This window comes from Mytilus californianus, unplaced genomic scaffold (genome assembly GCF_021869535.1).
Source record: "Mytilus californianus isolate M0D057914Y unplaced genomic scaffold, xbMytCali1.0.p SCAF_1, whole genome shotgun sequence".
Lineage (NCBI taxonomy): Eukaryota > Metazoa > Mollusca > Bivalvia > Mytilida > Mytilidae > Mytilus > Mytilus californianus.
The window spans coordinates 117,153,640-117,178,846 of NW_026262581.1; the positions used below are offsets into that span (position 1 = coordinate 117,153,640).

At 32.3% G+C, this 25,207-nt stretch overlaps 1 protein-coding gene across 14 annotated transcripts in view; it reads left to right on the plus strand.

Moving 5' to 3' along the window:
- The window catches only part of LOC127732004 (receptor-type tyrosine-protein phosphatase T-like), a 190,793-nt gene that overhangs the window by 29,677 nt on the left and 135,909 nt on the right, over nucleotides 1-25,207 (plus strand). For 12 of the 14 annotated variants that reach the window (XM_052241071.1, XM_052241072.1, XM_052241069.1 and 9 more), the window contains 3 exons: nucleotides 898-1,071; nucleotides 3,546-3,648; nucleotides 12,425-12,522. In XM_052241071.1, coding sequence (XP_052097031.1) covers nucleotides 898-1,071; nucleotides 3,546-3,648; nucleotides 12,425-12,522 — 375 coding nt within the window. The remainder of the gene's footprint in view (nucleotides 1-897; nucleotides 1,072-3,545; nucleotides 3,649-12,424; nucleotides 12,523-25,207) is intronic. The other 2 variants (XM_052241091.1, XM_052241116.1) reach the window with 1 other exon arrangement.

Below are 25,207 nucleotides of genomic sequence, written 5' to 3' on the forward strand. Positions count from 1 at the left end.
GAACGTAGCAAATTAAATATTTTGTTCTGTATGATATAAATAACAAAAGTCTACTAATATAAGATCTGCTGCAAAATTGAATTAATGCAATTGTGTTTTTTTGTTGTTGAGAGATTTTTAAACATCGGCTTGAAATAAAAAAAAAAAAAAAAAAAAAAAACGCTAAAAAATTTTAAATTTAATTCTAAAAGATTTATTTAAAATTTTGTTCGAATTTTTTTCACACAATTTTGCTGCTGGATAACCATTTTTGTCACATTTACTTATTACGTGTGTTTGGGTTACTCACCAAATTTCGTCAATATAAATAACTGTCATAATACAAGTTGGGGGTTTAGCTAGCTATAAAATCGCTTTTCTTCGGGAAAATGTGTGAACCAAGTAAGGAATATGACAGTTATTTTTCACCCGTTCCGTTGATTGATAACGTTTGATTTTGTCAGTTTTCATGGACTTCCCCTTTTTGAATTTACCTTGGAGTTTGATATTTTTGTTATACTTTTTCACACTGTCTACCTATATTTATCGTGGTCCAGACATAGCGGTGTCTATCTATCTCGATTATATTTTGTTTTTATGAAACACGTTTTTCACTTTGTACGCTTGTGCATTTATCAGGTTAATCTAGAGTTATGTGAATATGGTGCAGGATTTCAAGTGAGTTTTTGTCGAACCAAAAAATTCATTTTCTTGATAAAAAATAAACTATTGTGAAAAAAAACTTTGCACCGAAACAGACTTCATTCGTATTTGCTATACACAATGTACTATATTCTTGAACAAAAAGTGGGCAACCATTTTTTTTGTGAAACTCGTAGATACTGCCTCTAATAAGTACTGATTGATTCTAATGACTTTCTTAGCGGGGTAGATTATATTATCTGATATCTGTTTAAGGTGTGTTGTGTAATTCCATTCCTGACATTGAATATATGCTACCTAAAACTTCAAATAAATACAGTTTCCCGTCATCAGTGAACATCTCATGTAAAGAGGGATATCAGATAAAAGGCCCAACGACGCTTCAATGTCAAACAAATGGAAATTGGAGTTCTCCACCATTATGCACAGGTAAGAAATCAAATCGTTGAGAGAGAGCTCAAAACCATTAGTCAAAGATATACAAACAACACAATGGCCGAAAGAAAAATAAGAAAAATGAACAAAAAATCCATGAAACACTACACATGACACGGGTTATGTTCTTCTCATAAATGTTATGATGGTATGATACTAAACCCCTAACGGGAAGGATTGTGCCTGATATTCATATGATGAAGACATAATCTTTCAATCAGTTTAATTGAAGTCTGCAGCTGGCATGTCAGTTAACTGCTAGTAGTCTGTTGTTATTTATGTATTATTGTCATTTTGTTTATTTTCTTTGGTTACATCTTCTGACATCAGACTCGGACTTCTCTTGAACTGAATTTTAATGTGCGTATTGTTATGCGTTTACTTTTCTACATTGGCTAGAGGTATAGGGGGAGGGTTGAGATCTCATAAACATGTTTAACCCCGCCGCATTTTTGCGCCTGTCCCAAGTCAGGAGCCTCTAGCCTTTGTTAGTCTTGTATTATTTTTAATTTTAGTTTCTTGTGTACAATTTGGAGTATAGTATGGCGTTCATTATCACTGAACTAGTATATATATTTGTTTAGGGGCCAGCTGAAGCCCGCCTCCGGGTGCGGGAATTTCTCGCTGCATTGAAGACCTGTTGGTGACCTTCTGCTGTTGTCTGTTCTATGGTCGGGTTGTTGTCTCTTTGACACATTCCCCATTTCCATTCTCAATTTTACATAATAAAACTAAATATTTATCAACATGAATCCATCAATAACCCGCAGAAGAGGATATATTCCGTTTGATTTCGTTCTGATTACTTGGATTTGCAATTGTCCTTGGAAAAACCTTTTGATTTTGTACTGATGATAAATGTTTTCTTCCACAACATGTTGATTTTTTGTTGTTTGGCAAGATGCAATATATTTTTTGACACATGATATCGAACAGTTATTATTTGTAGTTGACTTCTTTAAAGCCGCAAATTATATCAACAAATTTGTTTTACCAATTGCTCGCAATATGCTCGATACGTCGCAATCTAAATACATATGTCGAAGTGCTTTGATGAATTTGCCTCCCCTCAAATATTTTTAAATTAGCGGTTTAGCAGTATAACTCAATAACAATACGTAATCGAGACAAATGGTCTTTAAATTTAAAGTTCTTGCTCGATGAAAGGAAATTGAGGTCAAGAATAAGGTCAGAATCACATTCTAATTTTTAAGATTGCCTGATATCGCTACATCTCAGAAACCTTTTGAGTGATTAACAAATAATTTTTAAATCATGAATAATTCAAGGTTATTCCTCCTTACGGCAAAGTTTATTTTTTGCCTATTAATTTTTATGCTCTAAAGAGCATATGTATATATTTGGCCTTTAAGAATTGAAGTAATGATCATATTCAGTGAACAATCTCCAAAAACACATGTCGTGCGCACGAAATCGATACTATACGTTTTTATTATGCTACTATAGACAAGCGAGGTCATCTATGCACATTTACACTTGACAACATATGTCAACAATGTTTTTAGTATTGCCTATACAATATGTTTGCAAACCATTATTTATAATAAGAAAATGAAAGAAAAATTTTTAAAGATAAAGTAATGTTCATAACGTACAGATATATTTGGATTACATACAAAAAAAGAGAAGAGAACAAAGCCGTATACATATTAACATGAGAATTTGGAAACAAAAACATGACCTTTAAAACTTCAGATACAGCTAAGGTAATCTATTCCTAGGGAAGAAAATCTTTAGTATTTCGAAAAATCAAAGTTTTGTAAACAGTTAAATAAACTCATCATAGATACCAGGATTGAAATGGTGTACGCCAGACACGCGTTTTGTCTACAAAAGACTAATCATTGAAGCTCGGATAAAAAAGGTAAAAAGGTAAAAAAAAAACACGAAGCTGAAGAGCATTGAGGACCCAAAATTCCTAAAAGTTTTGCCAAATACAGATAGGTAATCTATTCAAGCGGTAGAAAAATTATTTATGATTATGACCATATCAATGATACTCATGTCAACACAGAAGTGCTGAACAGAGCAGTTGGGCATCAGTTGTTTAGACAAAACCAAAAAAAATGGGCCAATAACATCTACAATACTAATTTTATGAAAGTATTTATGAAACAATCATACAGACTGAAGTTACTAACAATCTACGAAAGCACATAAATAAGGATGGGATAAAGAAAACAGAAATAGAATTGTTGTTATATATTCTCCGATGCGATTGGCCAAGATTCAAATAAATTGTAACATCTAAAAACATTTAAACAGTATAATTATTGACGAATTACAACATATTTATCTGTAATACATATGACAAGGGTTACGATATAACCACGTGCAGTTAAATACCAAGCTTTCAGCAAGTCAAATGAAACAAATATTCCGAAATCTGCCAAAGGCACTGAATCTGCATCTTTCAGAGTTATATATTTATCATAATTTATTTTTAGCAATTGTTCAACGCCCGAATACATCCCTATTACCAGCAGTATTTGGCGGACTAGGAGCTATACTTACTTTAGTATTGATAATTGTTGTTGTAGTAGTTATCAGGTAATGAGGACATTAGAACTATTTAGTATATTTAAACCTTTACTCCTAGGTCTATAGCTCCTCGCGTATATATCTACATCATTGCCTTTTTAACGTTTTGGTATGAGCGTTCCTGATGAGGGTAGGTTCAAATGGACGCTTTGGATGAACGCAATCTAAAAGTGTTATTTTCATTTACGAGCACTAGGTGGATATCCTTGCTCGTGGACTATTAGTCCCCGAGGGTATCATCAGCTCAATAGTCAGTGCTTTGGTACTGACATGATTTCTAAAAAACAACTTTCTTAAAAATAAATTTCCCTTGATTTATTTAGAATTTATTAAGATACTTAGGTTCCAATTTCCTAAGGCAAAGTTGACCTTAGGTAAATGTTGGTCTCTTATGGTCATATGGGGACTACATAACAGTAAGAAAATCAATAAAACGAAAAAATCAATATAAAAATCAAATACTAATGAACTCAAAATCGTTAACCTTTTTTCTAATTTTTTTCTAACAGTTGAGCTTGCGCATTAACCTATTCCTGTTCTGTTGATGGACACCTCAATGTTGTTAGTCAAACGATTTCCCTCAAATTTGTATAACTGATTACCAAAAACAAAAATGAGGACGAACATTTTGAATTTATTCTATTTGTGTACGTAATAAAATGAGTCTAGAGCATATTCAACATACGATTTTATAGCAAACAAAATGAGTTCTCTGGGGGAAAACTCAACTTAGTTCAATTAGGCAGATTTTTGTATTTGTACACGGATCAGTAATAAGCTTTGTTCTTAGGTAAACGTTATTATGCCTTTAATTAAACTATACTTTCAAACGAGAGAAAAAAAAAAACCGCTACCTGCAGATAGCGTTTTTTGTTGCTTTCCTTGAAAATGACGTCATATATGAAATTCCTAACAATAGGAACAACATTCAATACCTTTCCGTAATTCAGTTACTTTTTTGCTGTGAATTTGTTTTACAATAAATGTTAATATATATGTTCCGGACCATATTAAGTCTAAATTGAAAACAACGTTCAAACCTATGATTGCGTTGGATAAAAACCGCAATTTTTATACGTGTGCATGCAAAACAAATTTCTTGGTAGAGGGGTATTAATACAACACAAACAACATTTTCAAAAAGACCAAAAAAAGTGAAAAAGTATATTTTAACAAAACGCATTTGACTTGCAGGTCGAACAACGGATGTTCTTAAACCCTGCTGATATATAGGGAAAAAATATAAGACTGATATCCATGAATATCTGTGAAACAGTGAAACCGGTAGGAAATTATGGAGAACATTTTAGAACAATTTGATGTCTTAATAGATAAAATGTGATTATTCATATTGAATATAAGTATTTAGTGCATTTTCAGCCTTATTATTTTTTTCTTATTTTAAGCACAGCCTAGACAAATTTTATAACTTTTCAATATATATATATATATATATATATATATAAACAAGTCTAAATTGAAAACAACGTTCAAACCTATGATTGCGTTGGATAAAAACCGCAATTTTTATACGTGTGCATGCAAAACAAATTTCTTTGTAGAGGGGTCTAAGTACAGCACAAACAACATTTTCCAAAAGACCAAAAAAGTGAAAAAGTATATTTTAACAAAACGCATTTGACTAACAGGTCGAACAACAAATGTTCTTAAACCCTGATGACTGCCATTGACGATTGCCAAATAAACGGATCACCGATGTAATGAATGGATCTTAATTTTAAATTTAATACTAAACAGAAAACAACAAACTTGCGGAAAGGTGGTATACCGCAAACAAAAGGGGCAAAGGTTTTTGTACACCATATCCGGATTTCGACAAATAATGTCTCTTCAGTGATGTTAGGAATCGAAACGGTATTTGGAAAGCCCAACAATTTATCTCAATTTAGGATAGACTCTTGAATTTTGAGGAGTCAAAATAGGATGAACGGATCATATAAACCCTAAGGCAAATATAATACAAGCCCAAACGAAAAATTATAAACAAGTCTAAATTGAAAACAACGTTCAAACCTATGATTGCGTTGGATAAAAACCGCAATTTTTATACGTGTGCATGCAAAATAAATTTCTTGTTAGAGGGGTCTAAATACAGCACAAACAACATTTTCCAAAAGACCAAAAAAATGAAAAAGTATATTTTAACAAAACGCATTTGACTAACAGGTCGAACAACAAATGTTCTTAAACCCTGCTGACTGCCATTGGCGATTGCCAAATAAACGGATCACCGATGTAATAAATGGATCTTAATTTTAAATTTAATACTAAACAGAAAACAATAAACTTGCGGAAAGGTGGTATACCGCAAACAAAAGGGGCAAAGGTTTTTGTACACCATATCCGGATTTCGACAAATAATGTCTCTTCAGTGATGTTAAGAATCGAAACGGTATTTGGAAAGCCCAACAATTTATCTCAATTTAGGATAGACTCTTGAATTTTGAGGGGTCAAAATAGGAAGAACGGATCATATAAACCCTAAGGCAAATATAATACAAGCCCAAACGAAAAATTATAAACAAGTCTAAATTGAAAACAACGTTCAAACTTGTGATTGCGTTTGATAAAAACCGCAATTTTTATACGTGTGCATGCAAAATAAATTTCTTGTTAGAGGGGTCTAAATACAGCATAAACAACATTTTCCAAAAGAACAAAAAAGGGAAAAAGTATATTTAAACAAAAAGTGAAAAAGTATATTTTAACAAAACGCATTTGACTAACAGGTCGAACAACAAATGTTCTTGAACCCTGCTGACTGCCATTGGCGATTGCCAAATAAACGGATCACCGATGTAATAAATGGATCTTAATTTTAAATTTAATACTAAACAGAAAACAATAAACTTGCGGAAAGGTGGTATACCGCAAACAAAAGGGGCAAAGGTTTTTGTACACCATATCCGGATTTCGACAAATAATGTCTCTTCAGTGATGTTAAGAATCGAAACGGTATTTGGAAAGCCCAACAATTTATCTCAATTTAGGATAGACTCTTGAATTTTGAGGGGTCAAAATAGGAAGAACGGATCATATAAACCCTAAGGCAAATATAATACAAGCCCAAACGAAAAATTATAAACAAGTCTAAATTGAAAACAACGTTCAAACTTATGATTGCGTTGGATAAAAACCGCAATTTTTATACGTGTGCATGCAAAATAAATTTCTTGTTAGAGGGGTCTAAATACAGCATAAACAACATTTTCCAAAAGAACAAAAAAGGGAAAAAGTATATTTAAACAAAAAGTGAAAAAGTATATTTTAACAAAACGCATTTGACTAACAGGTCGAACAACAAATGTTCTTGAACCCTGCTGACTGCCATTGGCGATTGCCAAATAAACGGATCACCGATGTAATAAATGGATCTTAATTTTAAATCTAATACTAAACAGAAAACAATAAACTTGCGGAAAGGTGGTATACCGCAAACAAAAGGGGCAAAGGTTTTTGTACACCATATCCGGATTTCGACAAATAATGTCTCTTTAGTGATGTTAGGATTCGAAACGGTATTTGGAAAGCCCAACAATTTATCTCAATTTAGGATAGACTCTTGAATTTTGAGGAGTCAAAATAGGATTAACGGATCATATAAACCCTAAGGCAAATATAATACAAGCCCAAACGAAAAATTATAAAGAAGTCTAAATTGAAAACAACGTTCAAACCTATGATTGCGTTGGAAAAAAACTGCAATTTTTATACGTGTGCATGCAAAATAAATTTCTTGTTAGAGGGGTCTAAATACAGCACAAACAACATTTTCCAAAAGACCAAACAAGTGAAAAAGTATATTTTAACAAAACGCATTTGACTAACAGGTCGAACAACAAATGTTCTTAAACCCTGCTGACTGCCATTGGCGATTGCCAAATAAACGGATCACCGATGTAATAAATGGATCTTAATTTTAAATTTAATACTAAACAGAAAACAATAAACTTGCGGAAAGGTGGTATACCGCAAACAAAAGGGGCAAAGGTTTTTGTACACCATATCCGGATTTCGACAAATAATGTCTCTTCAGTGATGTTAAGAATCGAAACGGTATTTGGAAAGCCCAACAATTTATCTCAATTTAGGATAGACTCTTGAATTTTGAGGAATCAAAATAGGAGGAACGGATCATATAAACCCTAAGGCAAATATAATACAAGCCCAAACGAAAAATTATAAACAAGTCTAAATTAAAAACAACGTTCAAACTTATGATTGCGTTGGATAAAAACCGCAATTTTTATACGTGTGCATGCAAAATAAATTTCATGTTAGAGGGGTCTAAATACAGCATAAACAACATTTTCCAAAAGAACAAAAAAGTGAAAAAGTATATTTAAACAAAAAGTGAAAAAGTATATTTAAACAAAAAGTGAAAAAGTATATTTAAACAAAAAGTGAAAAAGTATATTTAAACAAAAAGTGAAAATGTATATTTTAACAAAACGCATTTGACTAACAGGTCGAACAAAAAATGTTCTTAAACCCTGCTGACTGCCATTGGCGATTGCCAAATAAACGGATCACCGATGTAATAAATGGATCTTAATTTTAAATTAAATACTAAACAGAAAACAATAAACTTGCGGAAAGGTGGTATAACGCAAACAAAAGGGGCAAAAGTTTTTGTACACTTTATCCGGATTTCGACAAATAATGTCTCTTCAGTGATGTTAAGAATCGAAACGGTATTTGGAAAGCCCAACAATTTATCTCAATTTAGGATAGACTCTTGAATTTTGAGGAGTCAAAATAGGATTAACGGATCATATAAACCCTAAGGCAAATATAATACAAGCCCAAACGAAAAATTATAAACAAGTCTAAATTAAAAACAACGTTCAAACTTATGATTGCGTTGGATAAAAACCGCAATTTTTATACGTGTGCATGCAAAATAAATTTCTTGTTAGAGGTGTCTTAATACAGCATAAACAACATTTTCCAAAAGAACAAAAAAGTGAAAAAGTATATTTAAACAAAAAGTGAAAAAGTATATTTTAACAAAACGCATTTGACTAACAGGTCGAACAAAAAATGTTCTTAAACCCTGCTGACTGCCATTGGCGATTGCCAAATAAACGGATCACCGATGTAATAAATGGATCTTAATTTTAAATTTATTACTAAGCAGAAAACAATAAACTTGCGGAAAGGTGGTATACCGCAAACAAAAGGGGCAAAGGTTTTTGTACACTTTATCCGGATTTCGACAAATAATGTCTCTTTAGTGATGTTAAGAATCGAAACGGTATTTGGAAAGCCCAACAATTTATCTCAATTTAGGATAGACTCTTGAATTTTGAGGAGTCAAAATAGGATGAACGGATCATATAAACCCTAAGGCAAATATAATACAAGCCCAAACGAAAAATTATAAACAAGTCTAAATTGAAAACAACATTCAAACCAATGATTGCGTTGGATAAAAACCGCAATTTTTATACGTGTGCATGCAAAATTATTTCTTGTTAGAGGGGTCTAAATACAGCACAAACAACATTTTCCAAAAGACAAAAAAAAAATAAAAAAGTATATTTTAACAAAACGCATTTGACTAACAGGTCGAACAACAAATGTTCTTAAACCCTGCTAACTGCCATTGGCGATTGCCAAATAAACGGATCACCGATGTAATAAATGGATCTTAATTTTAAATTTAATACTAAACAGAAAACAATAAACTTGCGGAAAGGTGGTATAACGCAAACAAAAGGGGCAAAAGTTTTTGTACACTTTATCCGGATTTCGACAAATAATGTCTCTTCAGTGATGTTAAGAATCGAAACGGTATTTGGAAAGCCCAACAATTTATCTCAATTTAGGATAGACTCTTGAATTTTGAGGAGTCAAAATAGGATGAACGGATCATATAAACCCTAAGGCAAATATAATACAAGCCCAAACGAAAAATTATAAACAAGTCTAAATTGAAAACAACGTTCAAACCTATGATTGCGTTTGATAAAAACCGCAATTTTTATACGTGTGCATGCAAAATAAATTTCTTGTTAGAGGGGTCTAAATACAGTACAAACAACATTTTCCAAAAGACCAAAAAAGTGAAAAAGTATATTTAAACAAAACGCATTTGACTAACAGGTCGAAAAACAAATGTTCTTAAACCCTGCTGACTGCCATTGGCGATTGCCAAATAAACGGATCACCGATGTAATAAATGGATCTTAATTTTAAATTTAATACTAAACAGAACACAATAAACTTGCAGAAAGGTGGTATACCGCAAACAAAAGGGGCAAAGGTTTTTAACACTATATCCGGATTTCGACAAATAATGTCTCTTCAGTGATGTTAAGAATCGAAACGGTATTTGGAAAGCCCAACAATTTATCTCAATTTAGGATAGACTCTTGAATTTTGAGGAGTCAAAATAGGATGAACGGATCATATAAACCCTAAGGCAAATATAATACAAGCCCAAACGAAAAATTATTAACAAGTCTAAATTGAAAACAACATTCAAACCTATGATTGCGTTGGATAAAAACCGCAATTTTTTATATATATATATATATAATGACTCTAAATATCAGCACAACAATGTTAAATTTGCAAACATTTTTCTTCCCTCGCCGGGATTCGAACTCATGCTATTGAGATATGGAGACAACACCGCCTGCACTGTATCCAGCGCTCTCGACCACTGGGCCACCTAGACTGAACTAAAAATTCAGCTTTCGGTGGCCTAGTGTTACCTTTCCTCGTCAGTAGAATCTAGAGTTGTAACACAATACATGATATATAAGGCATGAAGATGGAATTGATTGCAGATTAGCTAAATTATCTATCGTAGAGGATCGTAAGATGCAGTCACAGACATAATTATTTGATAAGTACGTATAAACAAGTGACAACTCTACGACATATCCATTCATTGGATCACCAGTGATACACGGCTGAAAACACATACTATATAAATCTGCTGTTAACGGGATATCGAAAGAATTCTACAGGTTTGATGACTTCGTCCCCTTTCACAGGCAAAAACTGCATCATATTACATCTCATAACGTTACAACATATTTGCATATCCCTAGGTTTGAAATGATTGAGTTTGAGCGTTCCTGGTGAAGGTGGAACCAGAGGGGCGCTTCGGACACATGGAATTTAAAAATGTTATTTCATTTAAAAACTACACTAAAAAAAATTAAAATACACATAATTAACTTGTTAGAAAACCCAATTTGATACACTATATTGGGATACATTATTAAACCTTCATACCGAAGCTTATTGTGACAAAATTAGAAGACATATGTTTTCTTTTCCATCCTTGTTCATATTATCTGTACAACTTAGTCACTGCCTACCCTGAATCCAATAATCCATTCAGATTTATATAGCATTATTTCTTACCTTCTGTACTTTGGCATTCTATGATTAATCAATGCATGGCTAATAACAGCTAATACCAATTTCAAGTGTTTCGGTACTTTATTGGCTTTCAAATGTTTTGACTTTGAGCGTTCCTGGACTATCGTGAAATAGTTTTAAAAATTGGAGAAATAAAACAAACATCAGTTGTTCGATTTTAACAAAATGAAGTTAATCATTTATGCAATTTAGGTTCTCCTCATTACAGAATCTTGGGTCGTTTTGGAGGTCGGTTCATACCCATTTTGCCATGATTAAGTATGGATTCAGAACTAAATATGTGGAACTGAATAGATAATAAAGATTCTTCTACAAAATAAACACATAAATTAAAACTGTTATTTGTTTCTCAAATAAATGTAGGTAAAAAAACATGTCATAATCATGATAATAGGTGCCATTTTGGTACCCTTACGTTATAAAGGTAAGAGTTGACAAACATGTTCTTTATTGTATCTTGTAGTGTAAAATTGGAACCGTTAATGGTATTATTCAAATAAGCAAAATTCTTGCAATTGCCGTGAACTAATTTATTGTATGATAAGAATTGCACTCGTAGATGTGAACATGAGTTTTGTTAAAAGAATGAAGACATTCTGATTGTTTGATGCGATCTGAAAATATTTATGTATGTTGTATTTATAAACATGTATAATACATAGATTTTTTTTTGGCAGCCGCATATAATTGGAGATCGATATTTCATTTTATCATTAAATGTTCTGTGCTTTCTTTTCTCTGAATTTTGTTTATAAAGCTCATTCATAAAGTGTTAAAGTATTTTTTTTATAAGATAAAAGATAAGTTGAGTTTTTTTTCGGTTCAATTTTTATGTGCCAACAACATTTGTTTTCAAGCATCTTTTGCTTTCCTACTTTTTATTTCCAATAAAAGTAAATAAAAATACGCAAATCCATTAAAGCAAAATTGGCGTATTTACCTTGATTCCATGATAAACAGAAAAAAAAGGTTTAAAGATGAATGTTTGTTTGTGTCGTCTGATTTGTCACAGTATTTTAATTAAACATATAGCCCAAAATGTATGTTTTTGATTTCAGCTTACATGTAGTATTGAAGATAAGGATAACAACAGTGTAATTTATATAACCGTAGAGTTGGTTTTCTTAAGGAGAACTGAACTGTGCTGAGCATATTCCGTTTGATGTTGTACGATATGGGACTAAAGGTCACTCGAATTTTGCAAGTCCTGACTTATTGGGTAGATGTTAATATGGATATATACAAGTGATAAAAAAACATGTTTTTAACATCAGTTGTTTGAATTACGATATGCAAGTTTTCGATAGGAATGATAGCTACTTCAGTTTTGATACTAAATTGAATTTTTATTTACCTCTTCAAGGCGGAGATCCAAGAAAGGTAAACCAAAAAGTGTCAAACGTAAGGAGCCGTCAAAAGACATTAACAATCCTGAAGTTTACGCACAAGTCAGCAAGACAGGTATAATATTTTTAATACATAAAGTTTATTTTGGGAATGTGAACACCTGGTATTAATTATATTAAAAGATTCATTCAATATATCTGAAGTCGGGGTTTAAAAAATATGTGTGAATAAAAGGATTCGCATTAACTCAGAATGGAGTGAAACCAGATGCATCAAAACAATAATCAACTCCTATAGTTATACGTGTCAAAATATGAATACAACAAAACCAGTAATAATATCAAAAAGACAATTGTGGACATGTGGAATCAATGACATATATGTCTGTAGTAAGTGTTGGTCAACTGTGATACGTGAAAGTCAGAGGCTTGGTAGATATTATTAAATACTCAAGTAGGGGAAAACGAAAGCAGATACCGAAGGTGCAAACATTAAAAAACAAAATTACACTTGTGAAACGGTTTTCATTGTGTGTGTCATAGATCGTAATTTTGAACTTTCCACCATCGTCTAGATGTAAAAACAAAACAGACCCTCTGTTTACTCCTTAAGGCAGCAAGTAGAAAACAAAAACAATGTCGTTCATGTTACATGATTGATTAATTTGAGTTAAATGTTCAGTATCAGGTAATAATAAATGTCACTGTAAAGAAAAAAAAATATTTATATAATTGAATATGAGCAACAGTCGCACCCAAAATGTACTTGCCTCTAAGATGTGTTAAAAAATGTTAATGTGGGTAAAATGTTTTTTTATGTAGGGTGTGGGTCACATGAAGTTTTGCCTTAAGGCATCGGCTAAATGACCATTTAAAGTCAAATATAGCAATATTAGCATTCTTATGATATCATAATGAGATTCATTTACATAAGTATTCAGATTATACTATCATTTTCATTGATAAAAAAAAATTATCATAATCTTGAAAGGATTGAAGATATTAACCCTTTATGTCATTACATGGGTCAGATATCGGTTCTTAACATGTCCCTTCTTTCACGAAAAAAAGAGATGCTATATGGGCAATCAAAACCATAATCACAAAATGACAGACAACATCATGACAGAAAAAAACTCAAAAGAGGAACAGTCCACAAAACACAACTCTGAAAGTTTAAGCAAAACAAACCCCATCATAAAGAAAAAACATCGGATAATTGAATATATTTATTAAACAGTAACCAGTAACTATTTTTTTAAATGTTGCAATGCATATGAATTAAATTTTATAGCTATTCTAAAACCGAACATTGAGGAATTTATTGTCTAAAGCTCAAATTTTGGAAGAATACATTACGATATAAGACTTAATCGGACGGGAGATGTTATTAGTACATTAATACTTTTACACACCTTTGGGTGTCAGAATTGCCCAAAGAAAGATCTTTCTACGGTCGATCTTTATGTTTCTCCAACATTTGATATGTTTGTAAATAGGTAAATTAATTCTTGTTCGAGAAACGTGATTGTTATGTTATAAGGTTTAATGATTTAACCTTTCATTACCCGACTATCGGTAAATGATCGTTAAAAAACGGTGGTTAAGCATTGCGAAAGGATCGTTGAAGATCTGGTAACGGATCGTGAATACGATTTGATAAATTTAACTGCAAAATCTGTGACATCATTAAAATGCCGTAAAATAAAGAAAAAAGAAATATGTTTGTCATAATGTTCTTATTTCCTTAATGATATTGAGCACTAAGATAAAGAAAAAATGCAGTACGTTTTAAGAAAACACATAAAGCGATACATAACCTTATTACCATTTAAGAAAAATAAAAATAACGTTTTGGATCTATAATGGTCACATTCTTATAAATCTTGATATATTTGCAACTAAATCTTTTATATGTCAGATAGAATAGTAAATCTGAAGTGCTATTTTCCCTGAAAAGGTTTAGATTATTTTTAAATTGTTATTTTGAAAAGCAGATTATATTTTTAAACACACGATTTAGAAGAATTGTTTTCTCAGTTTTGTATGGCAATACTGGCACGAAAAAGGCAGATAATCATTATGTAAATGATCATGTAATTCGAAAAAAAGTACATCCATAGGTCATGTGTGTGAATCAACAAGATTGTATACTTTAGTTATTTTTTATAATCATACACAAGGATGTGGTGCAATTAAGGTTTTGTTAAAAATTTTATAAAAAGTTCTGCATTATTAAATCGATCTCACATAATGTCCCTTTTTGTAGCGAAAAATTAACATAGCTTCACATTAGTTATTTCAAAAGTTAACTGTATGTTAACGTTTTCTGGTATTTCAGACAAATAAACGGAGGAAAGAACACACGATAACTATCAAATGAATAACTGTGGTTTGCATTTAAAAAGGATAAATAATGAACTTACACAGGTCTTTATTTTATGCCTTGAAGCACATTTTATTGAAACTTTGTATCGTCCAGTCATTTCTTCAAAAGAAAGACACATTGTGCATTTTAGATAACTCCGTTTACATATCGGAATGTTAAATAACAAATGAAATTGTCACAATAAGTGCATCTAACCATAAAAGTCTTGAATGAATTCGTACGCAAGAAGGAAAAAAAAGAAGAAACAAAAATTGACGAACAAGGCACGCAAAGCTGAATACATTTTTTTTCTAAATATAAGGAAGAATATCACGTTTAGATAAATATAATTAAAATATATTGATGATTGATTGACGGTGTTCAATAACAGTTTCATCTCGCTCGGTTATATCTTGGCGGCCAGTTTTATTGGTGGAGAAGCCGGAATACCAAGAGAAAACCACAAAAATTCGACAGAAAAACTGGCATTCCTAGTACATTAAGATAGGTCTAACCATAAAAGTCTTTAATGAATTCGTACACAAGAAGGAAAAAAAAAAGAAGAAACAAAAATTGACGAACAAGGCACGCAAAGCTGAATACATTTTTTTAAATATAAGGAAGAATATCACGTTTAGATAAATATAATTAAAATATATTGATGATTGATTGACGGTGTTCAATAACAGTTTCATCTCGCTCGGTTATATCTTGGCGGCCAGTTTTATAGGTGGAGAAAGCCGGAATACCAAGAGAAAACCACAAAAATTCGACAGAAAAACTGGCATTCCTAGTACATTAAGATAGGAGTCGAACGCACCCCCACGGGCGGTGTTCCAACTTACAACCTCGGTTTTGACTGTCTTGTGAACGTTGAAGAAGACCTACTTGTAGTTACGACAATTATAGCGTATCCGTCGTCATCTGTGAAACAGATATTCCATAACTGTTAACCAACTCGTAATGGCGTCCGTAAAATTTACGAATGGATGATTTCAACTTCACCACTTTGAACTCTTGGTTTAATAGCTTCCTTGTGAGCTGCAACCCTCTATCAAGGAAATCATGATAGGAAACACAAGCCCTGGAATATCGTATCAACTGAGAGATATATACTGCGTATGCAGGCGCTGCTGGAATATTGCTACATAAAAATGGAATGTTCACAATTGGGAAGCTGAAATCATCTCTTTTGTCGTAAAGTTTAGTTTTTAACTGACCCTTATTGTAAATTTCTAGATGTAAGTCAAGATATGAGGCAGACTTGACAGTATCTGTTGTATTCCTAACTCAAGATCGATGGGATGAGATGCGTTCAACATAGTCACCAAATTTTGAATTATTTAGTGAGAGAACATCATCATATAGCTGAAAATGAAGTTAAAGGATACTACTAACTTCTTACCTTCATTTTAAGAAGTTCCTGTATGAAATCAGCCTCATATGAATAAAGGAACAAGTCGGTAAGAAGGGGAGCACAGTTGGTTCCTATGGGAATGCCGATTGTTTGTTGAAAACACGTCCTCCAAATGTAACAAATATGTTGTCAATCAAGAAATCAAACCTCTTTATAATGTCAGTTTCAGGGATTTTTTTTGTTTGAATCAGAGTGATTTTTTACAAAGTACGATTTATCCCCCCTAAGATAAGCTATTTTTTTTTTATGAAACAACTCTTTCAATTTGTCTTTAAGTTTGGAATGGGGAATACTTGTGTAAAGTGTAGAAAAGTAATATGTTTTAATATTATTGCAATATGAAAGAGTCTTAGATTGTATGTACTTTAAAAGAATTTTTTAGTATCCGCATCTGATTCACGCCACCTCTAGAATATGCACTAAGAAGACGCAGCAATATAACGTTGTTTGTAAGGACACTTATGTAGTTTAGATATCCAATACAGTGAAGGAAGATCCTGTTCTTCATCTTTGGTTGAAATTTTAAGGAACATAGAACAGACCTTTGATTATCCAGAATATCCTCCTTGGTAAGTGTCGTCGGGGTATATGTTGAGTTTCCAAGTGAATTGTCGATACCAAATCCATTTATCAAGTGATTTACACACAAAAACGATGTTGTTTGGAGCTTTATCTGCGGGGAAAAGAAAATATTTGTCATGGAGGTAGGACAGATGTTTTGAAACATTAGGGTCTTTAAAGATTGATGTAGCATTGGTGTTCATAGACCTATTCAGTTTTTTTTTAATTCTGATTTGTATCAACGACCTCACAGCCTTAATCCATTCGGAAAAAGCATCTACGTCTTCTCTCTCGCGTTTAACCCATTGCCTGGCATAATCTTCGACTGAATCCATCAGTATTTTGAAGTTGTGTTTCGAATTGGTGGATATAGGCTCACGATATTTCGGGCCTTAGGATAACACATTTCGCAGAGAAGTGTTACTTGCAATGTTTAGGTCACCAGTAATAACGTGGCCAGCCGGATAATAAATGAATAGGGAACTAGCACAGGTGCAATCAGGAGGTTTAGACTTGAAGTCGTCAATATTGAGATCCTGCAACATGTGTTTGTATTTGAAATTTTAGTTGCAATTAGTTTGTATAGGTATAAGAAATGATAGATACAGACTGATCTTTAAAATAGGGAGGTATTTTCGATTAAACTGATTTATGATTAAGGATATTGGCTAAATTGATGGCATCGAGACCTTTGTTTGCGAAGGAAATTTTTATAAAGGATCTTTACATCTTTTCCAATGCGAACTGGTTTAAAAAGTCTTTGACTTGCAATATCTGAGATGATAGCTGTAAGTTGGTATTGGTTTTAATGGGGGTTTGAAACAGTGGATTCAAAACATAAGTTGTATAGAGAATGGCGTTTTGAAAGGGATAATGAACAAAGCTTCGTGCGAATGTGATGAACTCTTTGTTAACCCTTTCGGCGCCAAAACGACATTTTTGTCGTTTACCGCTAGCACGCCAACACGACATTTTTGTCGCTTTAAGCAAAACCCACAAACCATTAAAAATGTATATTAAAAACTTCATTTAACTGCCGAAACCATAATAGGTTTGAAGAAAAATAACTGACTTTGTTCTGTTATACAAGAATAACCCTAAAAGTCACAAATATATATTGAATTTTCCTGGTTAAAAACAATTTTTTTTAGAGGTAACGTGCAAATTTTTACACAAGCTATACTCCAATTATAAACTTTGTATGCCTTTATTTATTAAATTAACTTAGTGAAATTAGTTCACATGGTTGACAGTAAAAAAAAAACATTGTTATTTTATTTTCAAATTGTAACGTTTATCCGAATGACGTCATCAAAACTGGTGCTGTGTGTGACGTTTGTGCGTATAAAAGTGGCAGGTACTTGAAATTACTGGTAACGTTTTGTAGTAAAACCATTGTATTTTTACTGATTTTCACAATGTGAAGTGTTACAGATGCAAATCGTTCGATAATTGATATCACAGTTTGATTTCTGTAAATATATTCAATAAAACTGTTTGTTCAAATTTAGGAGGCTAGCTCGGCAGATAAAGTCGGTCGAATTCTGGAATATCTGTTTTTGAATGCACTATTTTACCCAACATATTTCTTGAGAAACTTACCCATTAGCTGTTGGTGTACACATATGTTGACTTAATTAGTATTAAAAATACCAAAATATTAAAGTTATTAATAATTTCGACAATGTCTTTTAAAACAATTTCTGCGAAAAGCCAAATCATAGTTTTACCCTGATATTTTAATTTATCATTCTAATACTTGATCATGGCATACAATTTTTATACTCCGCCTTAATTGTTCATGCGTCCAACTTTGTTGTCAATTCAATGTTTGAAAACATGTTCTATTTTTAGTTAAGATCGTGTTTTGAATAACATATCTTTTATTTTTTTATTTACTTTTTGTCTTTTGTCATTGTGTTAGGTTTTTTTTTGTGCTTGGTCCAATTCTGACAAGTCAAACTTTTTTCAAATATTTTTTGCTATTTGTTCTAATGTTATACTGGTACACGACACCGACAGTTCAAGGTTAGAAGAGGGGATCAGCGCCTACAAAAATATACTGAACTTTTCCAAAGCCAGGAAGAAGCTTTTTGCCAAGTGGTTGTCGTTATAACCCTTTGTTTGTCATGTTTGTTTTTCGATCCTTCAATGCTAAAAGCTTAACATGTCGTGAACTTTCTCATTCTAATTGTTTCACATTGAATTACTTGAAGGACAGTCTTGCATACATAAAAGAGAGACGAAAGATACCTTAGGGATAGTCAAACTCACAAGTCGAAAACACACTGACAATGCCATGGTAAAACACGAAAACTGACCAAAAGACAATTAACAGTACACACATACAATAGAATACTCAAGACTGAGCAACACGAACCCACCCAAAAAACTGGTGGAGATCATATATACAAAACTATTGTTGAAAGCATTTCTACGACCCGTAGTTTATAGCCTTGTCCTGATGTCTTTGGTGGCTATAGCTGTCTCATTTGTAACCATACCGAATATCATGACTCTCATATCATAACGGACTTTTTCAAAATAATACTGGTACCAAAAAAAAATTATGAATTGTTTACTTTCACAACCAAAATTGTTTAACAGTAGCTAAAGAAAAACAATATATAAACACGGACGGCAGTGCATGATACTATGCAAAAGTTAAGCTAATACTAGTACTGAAAATTTAAATCCAACACACAAAATTGATATACGAACTTTTTTTATACAGAACTTATTAACAGCATGTAGATTTTTTCAGTCCATCTGATCCATTAAAACTATTAAACTATTGTCAGCATTTTGAATCTTTTTTTTTTTGTTTTTGTTTTTTGTTTTGTAAGTAGGAAGGATTAAACAAGACTCTAATCTAACTACTACGTATAACTATATATGAAAAAGATCAAGATATAATCAATAGAGCTAAGGAAAAGAGATACAAGTATACAAAATATAATGGGGCCTTTCTTGTAATTCCGAGACCACAGTGTTGTAAGAAATATTTCCGTTTGGCTTATCCAAATCTCGAGGGAGCGAACATTCGCTGCGCCACGTCCTCATCGTGATCATCTAGTCCAATAGTTTATTTTTAAATTTTATGTGAAAAGCTTTCCTTATGGTGGAACCTGAATATTGCTAAAACAAAGCATTTTTTTCAGTTTTAAGAACATACAAAAAAGGGTTGATTAATTCATGTAATTTGAAAATGTCCATTCTTGTAAAAATGAGTTTTATTTCAAATTTTTCAACTGAAAAATAAAGGGTCGTCTAAATCGTCTATTCTTCACACAAGTACATTCTTCTATCTAACGTTATACAAGGGATGGGATATGAGGACTGTTTTAACCCGGCACCATTTATCTGTGTCAGTCAACGGCGGATGTTTTCACTCATGTCAGAGTTGATTTATTGTCCCAGTCGTTGTTATCGTTAATATTTGAGTGTTTTCTTTTATTGTCTAAGAGTTTGTGTTCGTTAATATCCGACTGCTATAAATTTTTTTAGGAAATGAATGCTGATAGCAAATTTTAGTAGTCTCTGATAATTTATTCACAGACTATGTATACTTTATCCTTTTAGTGTTTGAAATATTGTATAATGTCCGACTATCTTTTAAGACTGTAAGTTGACCTCTATATATCTTTGTTAGTTGTTTGTGTCCTGGAATTAAAGTCTCATTTACATCGAGTCCGCATCTCTGTTTAAAATTTGAGAAGGGTTTTGAAGTAAACAGTTTGTGATTATGTTTGTGCATGTATCAAATCAAATTCAAAAACTTAAAGAATCAACCACAGTCAAAAGGAAAGTACTTCGTCCGTAATAATGATTGGGATAAACTATTGATACCAAACTACCTCTTTTATTTCATACTCAAACTAACCATGTACTAGTTTTGAAAAATAGATACTACATCATAAGGTAGGAAGCAATGAAAAAAAAGATAGTTACAGCATTTTGGGCCATATCGATTTTTACCGAAATTCCTAAATGAACTCCCAGATTAGATAGTTTCTTCTCATCATCTGCCTAAATCACACCATTGAAAAAGGGATTTATATCAGATTTTCGATGTCAATGATCGCAACAAGAAATAGAAAATAATTTTATCGACAGCCTCATTTAATGACAAAACTGATATAAGTCGGACATGTATTTAACACAGCAAAGGATTTCTGTACCAATAATTGTGTTCATAACACTTAAATATTATCTGTAAAAATCAGCTTACTCATAAAAGGGTCAAGACAGTTTGAACCACAGATAAACATCAAATTAAGACATTAAATGTTGCATTAAAAAATACAGATTTAGCGAAATTAATGGAATTTCACATGCCTTTGACATGTAAAATATTGACTTGAATACAAAAAAAAATAGAAGATCAGTTTAGACTATACATAAAAAGAAGCAAAATTGATGCTAAAAGTTCACTACTACTGGTTTAGTCAGACAAGTGACATTCCTAAAAACCAAATAGGCAAATAACAATGAAGGGCAAGTCACACAAATGTAATGCAAAAGTAAACTATACATTATCAGAAAAAGATAAGTTATTGTTGTGAATATTCATGAAATATTTGCCGCTGAACGCAGTTGTCATTCGATTTATTGATCAATCAGTTAAGACTTTGATGGTTAAATCATAAATCATTAAAATGCTATATACTAGTATCCCGATTTTTGTGGTTATTTATAGTTTACAAAGTGTTAAGTCGGACTCTTTATCTACGGTGCTTTATATAAAAAAAAAGACCCGCGCCAACTATGAAGATGAGAACACTACTCGTCTTTTGAAACCCTCGATGATATCAAATCTTGCATGATCCTTTATATCAAAGTACAGTAATTGAGCTATATTTTCTTCAATATATCTTTATTGTTTGTAATATTTATCATATTATAAAAACCTTTATCTATTTCGATATTGTCGTGTTTTTTTTTATAGTATTCTAGAAAAAGATATAGAAATGTAATAAAAAAACTTCGATTTCCAACCCAAAAATTAAAAAAAATTACTTAATATACGCAAGGTCCGCTACGTACGTGTACTCAAATTAAAAGATTAGTCCCGAGGATGTTGGATTTCCCCGAATGTGCGAGATGTCCAATTTATCCATTAACGAGGATAACGTGCATGTGCTTGTAGGTAATGTGTTGACGTTACGTTACGTATCGTTTATAGTAACGTCATTCAAATATGTATGGCAACGTAACAAAGTGAATAAAATGCTCCGCAGGGCGCAGCTTGATACGACCGTAGAGGTCGAACCCTGAACAGTTGGGGCAAGTATGGACACAACATTCAAGCTTGATACAGCTTTGCATTTGGATTGTGATTAAATATTTGACACAACATAGGTTTCTAACACAGAATGAATGTGGTCTAAGAACTTAAAAATTTTAAATTGGACATTCACCTATTATGGTCCAATATCCAAAATCTAAATACATGGTTAGATTCAACATATCAAAGAACCCCAAGAATTCAATTTTTGATGAAATCAAACAAAGTTTAATTTTGGATCCTTTTGACCTCAATGTGGACAAAGTTGATAACGGGGCCCAAAAATCAAAAATCTAAATACATGGTTAGATTCAACATATCAAAGAACCCCATATATTAAATTTTTGTTGAAATCAAACAAAGTTTAATTTTGGACCCCGATTTGGACCAACTTGAAAACTGGACCCATAATCAAAAATCTAAATACATGTTTAGATTCAGCATATCAAAGAACCCTAAGAATTCAATTTTTGTTAAAATCAAACTAAGTTTAATTTTGGACCCTTTGGACCTTAATGTAGACCAATTTGAAAACGGAACCAAAAATTAAGAATCTAAATACACGGTTAGATTCGGTATATCAAAGAACCCCAATAATTCAATTTTTGATGAAATCAAACAGAGTTTAATTTTGGACCCTTTGGACCTCAATGTGGACCAATTTAAAAACGGGGCCCAAAATCCAAAAACTAAATACACGATTAGATTCAGCATATTAAAGAACCCCAAGAATTCAAGAATAAAACCCCATTGAAATTGGTCAAGAAATAAGCAATTTATACGAAGTATCGTCTTTTGCACAATACTGTGCAATTAAATATTTCTTGCTATTGCGCAATACTGTACAATTGACAATTTCTTGCTATTGCGCAATATTGTGATATTGGATATTTCTTGCTATTGCGCAATACTGTGCAATTGAAGATTTCTTGCTATTGTGCAATACTGTGCAATTGAAGATTTCTTGCTATTGTGCAATACTGTGCAATTGAAAATGTCTTGCTATTGCACAATACTTATTATATAATAATTTACACATCCTGTTTGGTGTGTATCTCCTACCATATCATTATTATTTGCTTTTAAATATAAATCAGAAATAACCAACTTAAAATGGAAAATTTTAAAAGAAAAAAAAAAGGAAAAAAAGAAAAAAAAGGAAAAAAAAAAATCCCCCCCCCAATTTTTTGAACCCCCTTATGATTCATCACCCCCAAACTCAATCCCAGCCTTCCCTTTGTGGTATGGTACCTTGCAGTACAATTTCAGAGAGATCCATACACTTGAACACAAGTTATTGTCTGGAAACTAGAAAAATGCTTATTTTTGGCCCCTTTTTGGCCCCCAATTCCTAAACGTTTCGGCAATTACCCCCAAACTCAATTCCAGCTTTCCCTTTGTGATATGGAACCTTGTAGTACAATTTCAGAAAGATCCATACACTTACACACAAGTTATTGTCATGAAACTAGAAAAATGCTTGTTTTTTGCCCCCTTTTTGCCCCCTAATTCCTAAAATTTAGAGGCAATTACCCCCAAAATCAATCCCAGCATTCCTTTTGTGATATGGAACCTTGTGGTACAATGTCAGAGGGATCCATACACTAACACACAAGTTATGTCTGGAAGTTACAAAAATGCTTATTTTTGGCCCCTTTTTTGCCCCTAATTCCTTTACTGTTGGTACCATAACCCATAGAGATCCATTCACTTAAACTAAAGTTAGAGTGCGAAAACCAATGTGTCATCGGACGACGCCGGACGACGACGACAACGACGACGCCAACGTCATACCAATATACGACCACAAAATTTTTTTTGCGGTCGTATAAAAAGCAACGTCTCAGCGCTCAAAGGGTTAAAGAAGGTATAAATCGTCAAGTTAGTATATTTGAATTGTTTACATCTTTTTCTATGGGCTTTAAAAGTTTAATGTAGGTGCATAATGTAGGATTATTTGCATCGTATATACGTGTGTATAGTTAAATCATAGTACAGAGCTTCGAGATATTTATAAACTTTTAAAGTAAAGACAAATTTTCACAAAACAGTCGAATATGGTAGGTGCAAATACATGTGGATCTTTTTTGTGCATTAGCATAATTTCCATTATTTTCATATTATCAGACTTCGTGTTAATATAGTTACACCAAAAATTCACAGTACAATGAAATAAAGTATATGGGTTAATTAAAATACTTTTCTAATGAGTCATAACAACAGAGGTGGAGTGTTGAAATAAAAAAAAAAGCAAAAAATGTTAAAATTTGAGGTGTATTTCTTCCTTGTATTCTATTTTTATTTTCGTTCACTCATGTTTAATTGAAAATTAGTTATATTAATTATTTTATTCATGAAATGTACTGAAAAAAAAGAAAGGTCGGACACACCCTGCACTAACACCCCTTATATTTTGACTGAAAACCCTTGACGACAGACTACAAGTGGATCTTAAAAATGTATGACTTCAGAAAATCTTTTTTTTTTGTGTTAATTATCTGGGGTAGTTCGTCTTCAACCTGTGATCAATTTTAGTCTGCCCTTCCATATAATTTTTCATAAGAATTTAGTTTTTTGAACTTTCCAAAATTCACCTTGACAACTGAACCAGATAATAGTTTTAAGACAAAAGACATATAAGTAAATAACATGATGCTTAATAGCTGGTAGATATATTTGTTTTTAAAGATTCAACCGTCATGTAAGAATTGTAATGATGATATGTGGATATATTTTTCGGGTTTTAAGAGCTAAATTGACAGCTCGTCATCACTACAATGGCTTTCATTTTTGCGATTGAAAAAATAGGTGGCGTAATGGAGATATAAACTTGACGAAGTAGAATCCTGACTGACCGAGTCCCCAATAAAATTGAACAAGCATGCATAAAAGTATGCAGGAAACCATATTCATCCTTATGATTTTTATATTTGATTATCATAATGAACACTGCAGGTGTAAAGGGATAAGTTGACAGTTTCCGGAAAATATAAGGTTTCTTTTTTTGGATTGCTATTTTGTGGAGTAATTGGAAGTGATAGTGTTGTTGTTTGTCGTTTAAAAATTGTGACCAGAAACAAAGAATAATAAATACACATGCACAGTTTTGAAATCAATTGAATGATACTGAACTGTATTTTATGGATAAAACGGGTGTTCCGGAAGGG